The sequence below is a fragment of the Mytilus trossulus genome, chromosome 3 (assembly GCF_036588685.1).
Source record: "Mytilus trossulus isolate FHL-02 chromosome 3, PNRI_Mtr1.1.1.hap1, whole genome shotgun sequence".
NCBI classification, from domain to species: Eukaryota; Metazoa; Mollusca; class Bivalvia; order Mytilida; family Mytilidae; genus Mytilus; species Mytilus trossulus.
In genome coordinates this window covers 57,247,183-57,259,727 of record NC_086375.1, presented here as the reverse complement: position 1 = coordinate 57,259,727, position 12,545 = coordinate 57,247,183, and the positions used below count along the sequence as shown (strand labels likewise).

The window sequence follows — 12,545 nt, the reverse complement described above, 5'->3', positions numbered from 1 at the left end:
ATACCAATCTTGAACCAAGTCATGAGATTAACTGACAAACTTGTTTAATAGAGATATGTTTTTTATTACTTTCTGGCTAAGTTGTTGCTTATAAGATGAATCTAAGAAAACCATAAATTCATTATCTCCAGTGTCATGCAAACAGGAAAAAAACACATTAATCTTTATTTAAAAATCAATAACAAAACCATATCATCTGTTGTGATGCGCCGAGCTGGTTATTATTGGGTTTTTTTTTAGTTTTTTTTTGCAATAGCTTTTACCCTTTGTTTGTGTATAATACATATTCTGTGCATCGTTATTCTATAATATACATATACAGTCCGGGTTTTTTTTCAGTTAGAACATTCGTTGATTCATTAGTTTTACGCTGACCACTACATAGGGACTGTTCATTTTGTGACAGATCTGGGTTTTTTTCAATTAGAACTACCGTTAAAATCATCTTTGTTATGATTTTCAATACGTCTGCACAGTTCATTTATATTGATCTGTCTTTTCATTAAGAAAGATTCGGTGTAATCACCGTCGTTATGCTGGTCATTACATTCGGACTGTTCATTCATACTCACATGTCTTTTATTCAGCAAGAACATTTGTTAATCTATGGTCTCTGTGTCGACCATTACATGCGGGGATTGTTCATTTACACTGATTTGTGTTTTCTTCTAATACGCACTCATTATTGTAACTTTTTATTAACTCGCTCATTGCTTTCATGCTTTCAAATAAACCAGACCCTGTTTTTGCACAGGCTCCTTGGATTTTCCATTTTCTTTTTTTTATTCTATCTAAATTTAAATAACCTGCAACTGTCGATGGATCCAAGGCATCTGCAATAACATTGGATAACACAAATGAGTAAATAAAATTGTTCTAATACCTTTTTTTGCTTTCAAAGTAAATACTATTAATAACAATGAGCAATTATATCAATGTAATTCATACATAAACGAAGACAAATGAAATCAATGCTATATAATGTGGTCAGCACGCCGATTGTGTGTTTATTTGTCAAGTAATGAATGCGCATTCATCATTTTAAATGTGCTTATGTAAGTAACTGTGTTTTTTTCTGAATGACTTTCGAATTCGATTTTGTATTTATTTTGATTTGATAAGTGGTTCATTGGTATTAGGAAAGTTCAAAACTGGGAAAACAGAGAAATCAGAATGTTGTCGTTGAAATGTATGATTTATTCGAACATATTTTTTTACGATCGGCATGTAAAATTGTATTACATATGTATGTGTTTGGCTTTTGTTTTTACATTTTTATAGTATATTTTACAGTAACAAAATATATATGCCCCGTTCCCTGCGAAAAATAGAATAAATTTGACAGAAATAATCAATAATTTCCATATTCTTACTCCATTTTTTCTTTTGTCGATATAAATAATTTTTTCATCAAATATGAGCATACCAGGCATATCTTGTTTGTTTGCTATAACAACCACTGGCACATTTCTCATATTCGCACTATTCAATATACTATAAAGTTCTTCTCTGGCTTCGCATAATCGGTCTTTGTCATTACTGTCAACAACGTAAATAAGTCCTGTAAAATAAATTAAAATGAAAATAATCTTTTCCCACACTATTTTTTTTTCATTGGCAATTGATTATTGTACTTCAAATAATTATCAGTTAAAAACACAACTCATACATAACCTCTAGCTTCACGTTCTTCATGGAGTGCCTATCTCACTTTCAAGAGTTGTTCGTTATTTTCATATATTTCAGATCGGATATATGTTTGTTTGTTTGTTAGTTTGTTAGTAAAGCCCTGTATATGAGTAAACCTTTTCTTTTTAGTAGATAGCTTGTTCGATTTATTTGTTTTTAAATCTTCCGTTTCATTTTAATGATTTTTTAAGTCTATATCTCAGTTTATTTCCGTCTTATAGTCACCAGAAACATAAATGATTCCATTTTCAAGCCATTTGATTTTTAAACTTCATTTTAACCTATTTTATTCTTTTTTTATTAAATGTAAATTGTTAATGTATATTATTCAGGTTTTGTCTCAAATATAGGTAACCCTCTTTTTTGTCGACATTTTAGTTGAAGCGGTCACAGTTCTTACTATGGATTTGGATATTAATCTTATCTTATGAACTATATATTGAACTACTTATTCGTTTTCTCTCAATTTAAAAATTTTAAGAGTTTTACCGTCTGTATTTTTCAAGTAGTGCTGCCATAACCGTCTGATTTTTTCTTGACCACCAATGTCCCATACTGTTAAGCTGATACCTTTGATTGGCCCCACTGTTTCTACATTAAATCCTACAGTAGGTATTGTTTTAACGGTTTCATTTAGTTTGATCTTGTACAGTATAGTTGTTTTTCCTGAAAATCATGTTAAAGAAAAGTGTAACATTCTATTGAGAACTGACTACTAGTATAGGTCACTGTACGGCCTTCAACAATGAGCAAAGCCCATACCGTATAGTCAGCTATAAAAGGCCCCGATAAGACAATGTAAAACAATTCAAACGAGAAAACTAACTACCTTATTTATGTAAAAAAATGAACGAAAAACAAATATGTAACACATAAACAAACGACAACCACTGAATTTACAGGCTCCTGACTTGGGACAGGCTCATACATCAATAATGTGGCGGCGTTAAACATGTCAGCGGGATCCCATTAGACGTGGCAAGGTACTTATACATCCCGACACAACAAGACACAAGGAACAGATCTGAGATAACTCGCAGTTATCTAACAGCTAGGTCAAAGCCACTAACAACTAATAAAAAAATCATGCATCTAAGACTAAACAATCAATCCGTTCACATCCACCATCCAATGGATTTAGTGTAAAGACGTCATTAACAGCCAGAGAAAAACAAGACCTTGTGCAATGCCAAGTTACAGGTATCGACAGAGTGTAGATCCATGAATATGTATATGTATATAACATACTAGTAATAGTAAGTTAGCCTTTAATCTACTGATAACAAAATCAATATTTATACCAATAAAAACAATATTCAATGATCTTATTACAGTGTTGAATAGGTGACCTTTTAGAATAAGTTTATTTAAAGGAGCGACAAGTTTACATGGATCATTTCTAAATTTCCGGGCACGGTTAACAACATTTCCGTAAAAATGAGGATGTGCTATCCAGTTTGAAATAAGTTTTCTACATGTACAACCAAACTTCGAAACCAAATCTTTATATCTATGGAAAAATTTAGCAAATAAAATTGAGAAAGGAAATGGTGAATATGTCAAAGCGACAACCACCCGACCATAGAGCAAACAACAGCCGAAGGCAACCATTGGGGTTTCAATGTAGCGAGAATTCCCGCACCCGTAGGTGTCCTTCAGCTGGCCCCTAAAAATATGCATAATAGTACAGTGATAATGGACGTCATACTAAACTCCGAATTATTCACAAGAAACTAAAATTTGAAATCATACAAGACTAACAAAGGCCAGAGGCTCCTGACTTGGGACAGGCGCAAAATTGCGGCGGGGTTAAACATGTTTATGAGATCTCAACCCTCCCCCTATACCTCTAGCCAATGTAGAAAAGTAAAAGAATAACAATACGCACATTAAAATTCAGTTCAAGAGAAGTCCGAGTCCGATGTCAAAAGATGTAACAAAAGAAAATAAATAAAATGACAATAATACATAAATAACAACAGACTACTAGCAGTTAACTGACATGCCAGCTCCAGACCTCAATTAAACTGATTGAAAGAGTATGTCTTCATCATATGAATATCAGGTACAATCCCTCCCGTTAGGGGTTTAGTATCATACTATCATAAAATATATGAGAAGAACATAACCCGTGTCATGCAAACAACTGTTTTTTTTTAGAAATAAATGTGTTTAGTTCCGATGCAAAGACCCTATCAGTGAATCAATGTTAAAGCCAAAATATGCAATCTTTAATGACCTGACAACGGTATCGTAACTATATCCCCTTTTAATAAGTCTATTTAAAGGTTGTGTTAGTTTCTGAGGAGAATACTGACATGTTTGTGCTTTATAAAGAATATTTCCATAAAAAATTGGATGTGAAATACCTGAACGTATAAGATGTCTGCATGTTGAGTTATATTTATAAATTATTTCCTTATACCGGTGATAAAATTTAGTAAATGTTTTGACCAGTTTGTGATATCGAAAAACCTGGTGTAATAATTTTTCAGTAATACATAAATTTCTCTCGCTAAAATCTAATACGTTGTTACATACACGAGCGAATCGTACAAGTTGAGATATATAAACACCATAAGATGGTGACAAGGGAACGTCACCATCTAAAAATGGATAATTAACAATAGGAAATGAAAAATCATCTCTTTTATCATAAATTTTTGTATTAAGCTTCCCGTTTATGATATAGATATCAAGATCGAAGAAAGGGCAGTGGTCATTGTTATCATTAGCTTTATTTAAAGTAAGTTCTACAGGATAAATTTCTTAGCTTTCTTCAAAGCTTTTAAGTAATGTGTGATAACGATATCCCTGGTTTAATAATTTACCAGTAATACATAGGTTGCGTTCGTTAAAATCAATGAAAGAGCTGAAAGCTTTGAAGAAAAATGACGCCACTGTCTCTAATATGGGGATAGTTTTTATGCAAGTCTTGATTTTCACATACCGGAATTAGTTTAACAATGCAACATGTATCGTAAGCATATAATTGATATTCGTATATGTGTGTGTGTGTGAAGTGAAGGTGACAACTGGCTGGTTTTTTAAGACAAATGAATAGGTCAAGACTACCTGAATTGTACAAATAAATACCGTAGAAAGGCTTGTATATTTCTCACTGGTACATAGTCTGAATCCGGGTCCGTTCGCTTCCATTCACGTTTGTGCCCACTCATGTTCACCCCCTTTCACTTTCACACCCTACATGTTCGCACCCAATCTTAATTGGTTTTGTGTTTAATAACTCTGTAAGCAAGTGTTTTCTTATAAGTATAATTGTTGTCATTGTCTCAAAATAAAGTGAGACAGCATTTTTTTTTTGTGTTGAATAAATCTTAATCATGTTTTGGATAGCGTTTTGTTAAAAATAATAATAATCCTTTCTAAATAAAGTGGTATTTTGTCAACGTTTTATTTTGTGTTGAATAACTCTTATTCATGTTTTGGTAAGTGTATTGCTATACCTTTGTTTCATTGACTTGTTTCAAAATGAAGTGAGATTCTGACTATGTTTTTTTCTGTGTGTTGAATAAATTTTATCATGTTTTGGTTATATTAGTGGATTGCTATATTTTGGTTTCTATGTTTTATTGTTTCGTTGTTTCAGATCAAAGGGACCAAGCTGTTAAAAACATATCTTTTGTGTTTTTCCTTTAAAATCTTCAATGTTTTACTCATACCAAGCTATAAATACATTCAGTATTTACACCAAAGCAATTTCAAACAACAACCATGATTTTCCAATTATTCAACTTGAATTCGAATTAAAATTGGGCGCGAATGAGTAGAGTGCGAACGGACCTTGGGTGCGAATGTGCGAACGTGTAGGGTGCGAAAATGTATTGGGCGCAGACCTGATACCACATAGTCTGAACCCCCTTCTCCCACAAAATATTAAGTAAATAATCTTTTTGTTAAAGGTCTAATGAAACTCAGATAATTTCAAACATTTGTCAAAGAATTCTAGTCAAACCGGCACCTAGTTAAATTGGCACCTGGACAAATCAGCACCTGGTTAAAATCGACACCTGATATAGTCAATTCGTCACTTTGTTAAATATATATTTTCAACAGTATTTTAAGCAAAAAGAGTAAAAATAAGAAGGGGTTGCCAGATTTTTTTTCAGTATTTAAGCAAAAAGAGTTAAAAACTTTCACATTTTTGGGTGTTCATGTACATTTTGTATATATTTATTTTTCTCAACTAAATGACTTTTTTCACAGTGGTGTATTTTTAATGATATATATATATATGAGTAGTCCAAATAATTATTACGTCTGGCAAGGCTTTTTTAATTTCATTCTGGAACGCCTTCCTACGAACGTCGTCCCAGAAAAAAAAATAGCCTTGCCAGCCGTCATAATTATTTGGACTTATACATGAGATATTGGATATTTTTCTGCATTATTTTAACCAGTTGAGCATTTTACAGGATGGTTGGTTTAATGCTGTTTAAACTTTACTGAAAAAACACCTTAAATTTGCTAATTGTTTGGCATGAAAGTTTGATTTATTGAAAGGGACTCATAGTTTTCCATTTTATTTTAATAATTGTCTAATTGTTCAAACAACAGCTTGGGCTTCGTTGTTTAACCTTTATACACAACAACATATTCACTTTCGTTTCGTTGTTTACCTAAATACACAACAACATATTCACTATGTACTTGGTAACAGTAATTAATTAATTGAATAGAAAATGTTATAACAAATATTATTGGATGCCGACTTGACGTCAAATAGGTGCCGGTTTGACTAGATGCCAATTTAACCAGGTGCCGACTTGACTTGTACGTTTCAATTCCTCTGCGATCGTTTGCGGTATTTTCTTGAGAAAACGTATTTTCCATCATCAAAGAGAAGAAGAAACTGCTTTAAAATGATTCTGAAACGCTTCATGATTGTTAAAATAAGTTTAATTCACTCAAAAAACAATTTTAAAACTTGCGATGTTTAAACAGGAAGTTTCAAAAGCACGTGTAAAAGAAGAACTTAACCGGTGAGAGTGGAAATCCGTACATGACAGATATCACTATAGTACGACTTTGAATGTAAAACAGTTCAATCCTTTTGTAAAACAGTCTTTAATATACCTATCACATTAATGTTTTAGGGTCTTAAGCTTATTCAAACCATATAAGTCGGTATGAAACACCAAAACGGAATGAACAATAACCGATTACGTTTTGTAGTTTACAAATTCTAAACTGGTTCCCGTCAAACTACAACACTTTGTTCGAGTGTAGTGGAATACAAGCAGAAACCAGTTAGTTTTTAAAATAGTAAATATGAAACCGAGTGTAAACTGGTTCCTGGCTGATTACTACACAATGATCATGCATAATGATAACACAAGCAGATTCCAGTTTGTATGGGAAGTAGTAAATACGAAACCAAGCGCGGTAGGCAGAGAAATGTAATGAAGTTCAGGTCGGCAGTAATGGAACAATGACTGCGTCATTTTCCAAAAACGTCACAACAGACACGGGCATAGCGAACAAGTTGTGAAATATAAACACCGTAAGATGGTGCCAAAGGAACATGACCATCTAAAAATGGAAAATTAACAATAGGTTTGTTGTTTATTTTAAATTATAAATAAAAGTCTACCTGATGCATCCAAACCCAGCATCACAATATTCGCTGCCACTGAACGTGATAATCCTGAAACTAGTGTATATAACTTTGATATTTGCTGTCCCATTTTTTCTAGATATATCGTCCACCTCTTCAAATGAAATCATACTATTTTTGTTAATGAGTATCAGTACTTAATATTATATATATATAGATTTGACCACACAGGTTTTCGTCATAACGGTGTAGCCATGCTGATACGTCGAGTCTGAACAAATATAGATAATTGGGGTTGTCTTTTAACTTATACTTTATTTAGATTTAGAAACATAATAGGATTGGTTGTTATATACTTATACTTATTTCCTTCCTAGAATAATATCATTCTACAAGCTTCCAAAGTGATTAGTCATACAAGTAAAACATGACCAATGTCATGATTGGATTTTGTGAATAGTTAATGTGTTTTATGTTAGTTATTATCAAGCACTTCAAAAAAATACAGAGAAGAGGAAAGGATTTGAAGTGTTCAATCGAAATATTCTTAAAATGAATATTTTGTGAAAAAAAATTGTTTGTTTCGATTTAAAATTAGGGAAATATGTCACGGTACTTATCTATCCCAAATTCATGTATTTGGTTTTGATGTTATATTTGTTATTCTCAAAGGATTTTGTCTAATGCTTAGTCCGTTTCTGTGTGTGTTACATTTTAATGTTGTGTCGTTGTTCTCCTCTTATATTTAGTGAGTTTCCCTCAGTTTTAGTTTGTTACCCCAATATTGTTTTTGTCCATGGATTTATGAGTTTGAACAGCGGTATACTACTGTTGCCTTTATATACACTACATTGAGTCTAAAAAAAAATCTTGTTTCTATATGTCATTAAAAAATGATTATGTTTTAGAATAATAAGTACTGTCGACAAATTGTTTTTCTAGTGAGAATAAAAAACACCCCAACACATATAGATATGTTCGGTACTTAATATATTTTTCTTGACAGATTTTTTTTTTGTTTAACAATGAGTAAATATAAACAAGGCAAAGTGACTAATTTCAAGGTATCATCGTGAAGAATCTCATTAACATTTCTGCAAACTTAAAAGTAGGCGTAAAAATAAAATAAAAATAAAGCCAATTTATAATACATGTAATTGTTAATATAATTACTATTTTATTTTATAAAAATTCAAAGGAAGACAATTGAAAACAAGAGAAACATATCTTGTCACATTGTGGGAATGTGAGTTGAAATTCATTGAACCAATTTGGAGTTGCTTTGCGACTTATTTTATATTATCAGTTTTTATGAAAAAAAGGATATGTGGTATGATTGTCAATGAGACAACTATCCACTGCTGCAAAATAAGGCTGGCCTGCTTCTGTGCTTTTGGGGAGTTCTCAGTATAACCTTTTCCCCATGATCCAAGATAAAACAATAATGAGGTTGCACTTCGTATATCGGTAATTAGAAAGTAAAAAATAAAACTACTCTGAAATGTATAACTACCTAGATCTATGTTGCCGTTCCGATCCCGCACTTCTTTGGCCCAATTTTAGGCCTCAAAATGCACTTGCATAGGAGTTCATATAAAATATTCAGATTTTAATAAAACTATCAAAGTTTACTGTAAATTCAAACAAGTTGAAACATTTAACTGTTGACTCTCCATTATAAAAATATTTGTATAGAGCAGATAACTCAAAAATGTTTGTTAAATCACTAGGCAAATGAATTTCCACATTTTCAAATATGTTAGAAAGTAATATATTTAAAAGAAAGGCGAAAGATGACAAAGGAACACTATGCAGTAAAAAATACCTGTACGCTACATAGAAAACTAGACTTAGTAACACGAACCCTACCAAAACCGGAAGAGTAAGCAGATTATGCTTCACATGTTGCACTCGTCGCGTTGTTCAAGCAAGCACAAACCCGTTGCTAAGTCCATTTCAGTAGGTAATATTCGAGGAAGTGATTGTGGCTACGACAATAAGTCCGTCGTCATCTGTAAAACAGATATTCCATAACAGTAACAAACTTGTGATTACGTCTGTAAAATTTAAGAAGGGATGGTTAACTAAGAAGTTTAATACAACTCATTTGTTTGGTCTATTTTTGTTATCAAACGAACCTCATCAAGATATGGTAGACTTATTCTGAAGTTCGATGGGATAGATACGTTCTACATAGTTACTAAACTTTGAATAATATATAAAAGTAAGATGGGGTATGATTGCCAATGAGTCAACTCTTCACAACAGACCAAAATGACACAAAAATTACTGCAACTGTTGTAAGTCACCGAACATTCCAATCCAAGATATAGGGTCATAGTATTTTTTTCGTCGGTAGTTTGAGAAACCGATCTTCGACTTGTGTAAAAAGGACTATCATTGGCATTTATGTGTTGACATGAAGTTAAAGTATCAGTGATATGGTTATTCTTTTTACATACTAAGGATTTTCCACCCCGTATTACCTTTAAAAGCTTAAAAGATAGGTAAAAAGTATTCGGAATTTCGGGTCCTCAATGCTCTCCAACATTTTTTGCAGATTTTAATTTTTGATTCGAGTGTGAATGATGAGCCTTTGCAGACTAAGGTACAAGAATTGACAAAATTTAAGAGAAAGCTGAATGTGAAAACATGCACCTATCAAGTCTTTGAAATGACCTGATTGTCCTGTTGCCAGTTTACATTTCTAAGTGTTGGATAGGGAGCACCACTGGAAATGGACAGATAATATTTACTCTTCCAAGGGATAGATCTAAGGGAGGGGACAAAACATCCCTAATCCTTTTCCCTACCATTCTCAGCTTTGGCTTTCTTGCAAAGAGAAAAGATGGACAAGAATCAGCTGATCTCTTCTTACCTTTGAAGGACGATTAGAGTTGTTTAACTGACATACCTTTTCCCACCAGTAACAATAGGAATTTTGTTCATCTCTTATTTGGAAAGATCTAAAGAGATAGAATCAAAACATAGAACAAATTGTACTTCGACAAATAGGACTGAGAAGACACTTATTTTCTTTGGATAAAACCTAATCATGGATAGATTTAGGTACAAACAAGAATGTGTCCCATGTACACGGATGCCCCATCTGTACTATCATTTTTTATGTTCAATGGACCGTGAAAATGGGGTAAAATCTCTAATTTGGCATTGAAATTAGGGAACATGCTTACTAAGTTTCAAGTTGATTGGACTTTTAACTTCATCAAAAACTACCTTGACCAAAAACTTTAACCTGAACTTTGCACTATCATTTTCTATGTTCAGTGGACCGTGAAAATGGGATAAATTCTCTAATTTGGTATTAAAATTAGAAAGATCATATCATAGGGAACATGTTTACTAAGTTTCCAGTTGATTTGACTTCAACTTCATTAAAAACTACCTTGTCCAAAAACTTTAACATGAAGCGAGACAAATGAACAATCGAACGGACAAATGGACCGGACACAGACCAGAAAACATAATGCCCATAAATGGGGCAAAAACACTAGAGATCTTGCTTCCACTAGGTTTGACCAAGGATTCAGCAATGGTTGACTGGGCAAGCAAGAATTTCCATCCCTGCAAGAACTTTGAATATTCAAATAACATATAAGAAAGAAATAAAGAATACAAATGAATGTTTATTTTCTTAGAACTTCTGATAGTACATGTATTACAGTAATTTCAATAAATACATATCTGCTGTAAAACTGTCTAAACCTTACCCTGCAGGAACTGAAATTCAATCTATAAAATTGAACATTTCTATAAAACATACAGCCAATTTTGCTTTGATCAAAAATGGCCTCATGTTCCCAAGGGTAACAGCCTTGTCAGATTTAACAGACGAATATTTTCTTAAATATATATATGATGTAATGTTAAAAATATGTAATATAACAATATTCAAAAATAAATAATATATCAACATTTACAACTATTATTTGTCAACTTTTTGATGCAACAATAGCAGTCATACTGATACAGCTTGCCTGTTTATTTGATTATGACATAACATGTTGAAAGTCTTATTGATGAAGGTCATACTGTATGCCTATTTTTATACAATATGCACTGTGAGCCTTTTCCTGTCTAATGCTATTTATTTATGTCATAATTGTGTCACATGATGGCACACCAAGATGTAGCTTTTTTAATTTGGTGTCATGTATCAATAAGGTATGACATGTAGTTGCTATGATTAATTTCTGGTTGTGTAACGTCCAGAAGCATAGTGGCTGAGACAAATGCAGTAGAAATATGTAACAGACAAAATATAAATAACTGGCTCGATTTTATGTCTTGAACTTAAAACAGGAAATACAAAACAATGAACCTGTATCAATTCACCATGAAAATAATATCAAGGACAGCTGCCAAGCAGAAATTTGATAATACAATGATTCTATAAAACAAATACAGTTGACCTTAGTAGCTGAAAAACATGAGGAGAACAAATAAATCATTTTCAATTAACCATGAACCAGGGGTTAAATCCATTCAAACCGTCACATACAACTTAATCATAGTAACTAAAAAGAACATGAAAATCAAGTTCACATATAACAAATAATTTTACAGGTTATAATATCAACAGAAAAGATAACTTAAACAGGAAATAATCCAGGAGTTAATGACATGTGTATCAAAAGTTATAGCTTATCAAAATTGATACATTTTGAAATAAATAAGATTAATGACATGGACGCATATTTCATTTACATTGACAGACATCTCATTTTCAGCCCTTGTTATGGGAAATACTCCTGCGAAATATTATATCAGACAGTTCTGTACACAAATTTGTCTGATAATGCTCATTAAAAACTCGACTATTTTATTGATAAATCATTCTTTACTGAATGCAAATCCAGCTAGCTTAGTGTTTGAGTTTGATGATAAAGGCTTTGAAATTTCTTTTTTCTTTTTTGAAGCAGAGTCTGAATCTTCATCTCTTTTTCTCTTCTTATTGTCTGTGTTTTCTGTGTTCTCTGATTTTAACTGTTTTGCTCTCTGTAACCATTCCTTTAAAAAGATGAAAACGAACAATGGTATTGATAGCATTAGAAAATACTGGAAATTACCACAAAAATTATTACAATCAAATCTTCCATATTTTGCAGTGGGATTATTATGTTGTATAGATGAAAACTAATGTGTAAACTAATCACTCAATACAATCCCCTTTTCATTTGAAACCCGACACTAATATCATACACCTTGTTATCACAAAACACAAACAGCGATGGAAGGCATTGAAATAATTGTAAGT

At 32.2% G+C, this 12,545-nt stretch overlaps 2 protein-coding genes across 2 annotated transcripts in view; both read right to left on the bottom strand.

Moving 5' to 3' along the window:
- Positions 1-219: 219 nt before the first annotated feature.
- Positions 220-7,526, bottom strand: LOC134711940 (uncharacterized). Its single transcript, XM_063572962.1, has 4 exons — positions 7,304-7,526; positions 2,179-2,355; positions 1,427-1,561; positions 220-833 (listed from the first exon to the last, which is right to left on the bottom strand). Exons 1-4 carry the CDS (start codon positions 7,395-7,397, stop codon positions 643-645), a joined length of 597 nt encoding a protein of 198 aa, XP_063429032.1. The 5' UTR covers positions 7,398-7,526; the 3' UTR covers positions 220-642.
- Positions 7,527-10,894: 3,368 nt separating this feature from the next.
- The window catches only part of LOC134711939 (WD repeat and HMG-box DNA-binding protein 1-like), a 33,767-nt gene continuing 32,116 nt past the window's right edge, over positions 10,895-12,545 (bottom strand). The window contains exon 27 of the mRNA XM_063572961.1: positions 10,895-12,298. Coding sequence (XP_063429031.1) covers positions 12,122-12,298 — 177 coding nt within the window. The 3' untranslated portion in view covers positions 10,895-12,121. The remainder of the gene's footprint in view (positions 12,299-12,545) is intronic.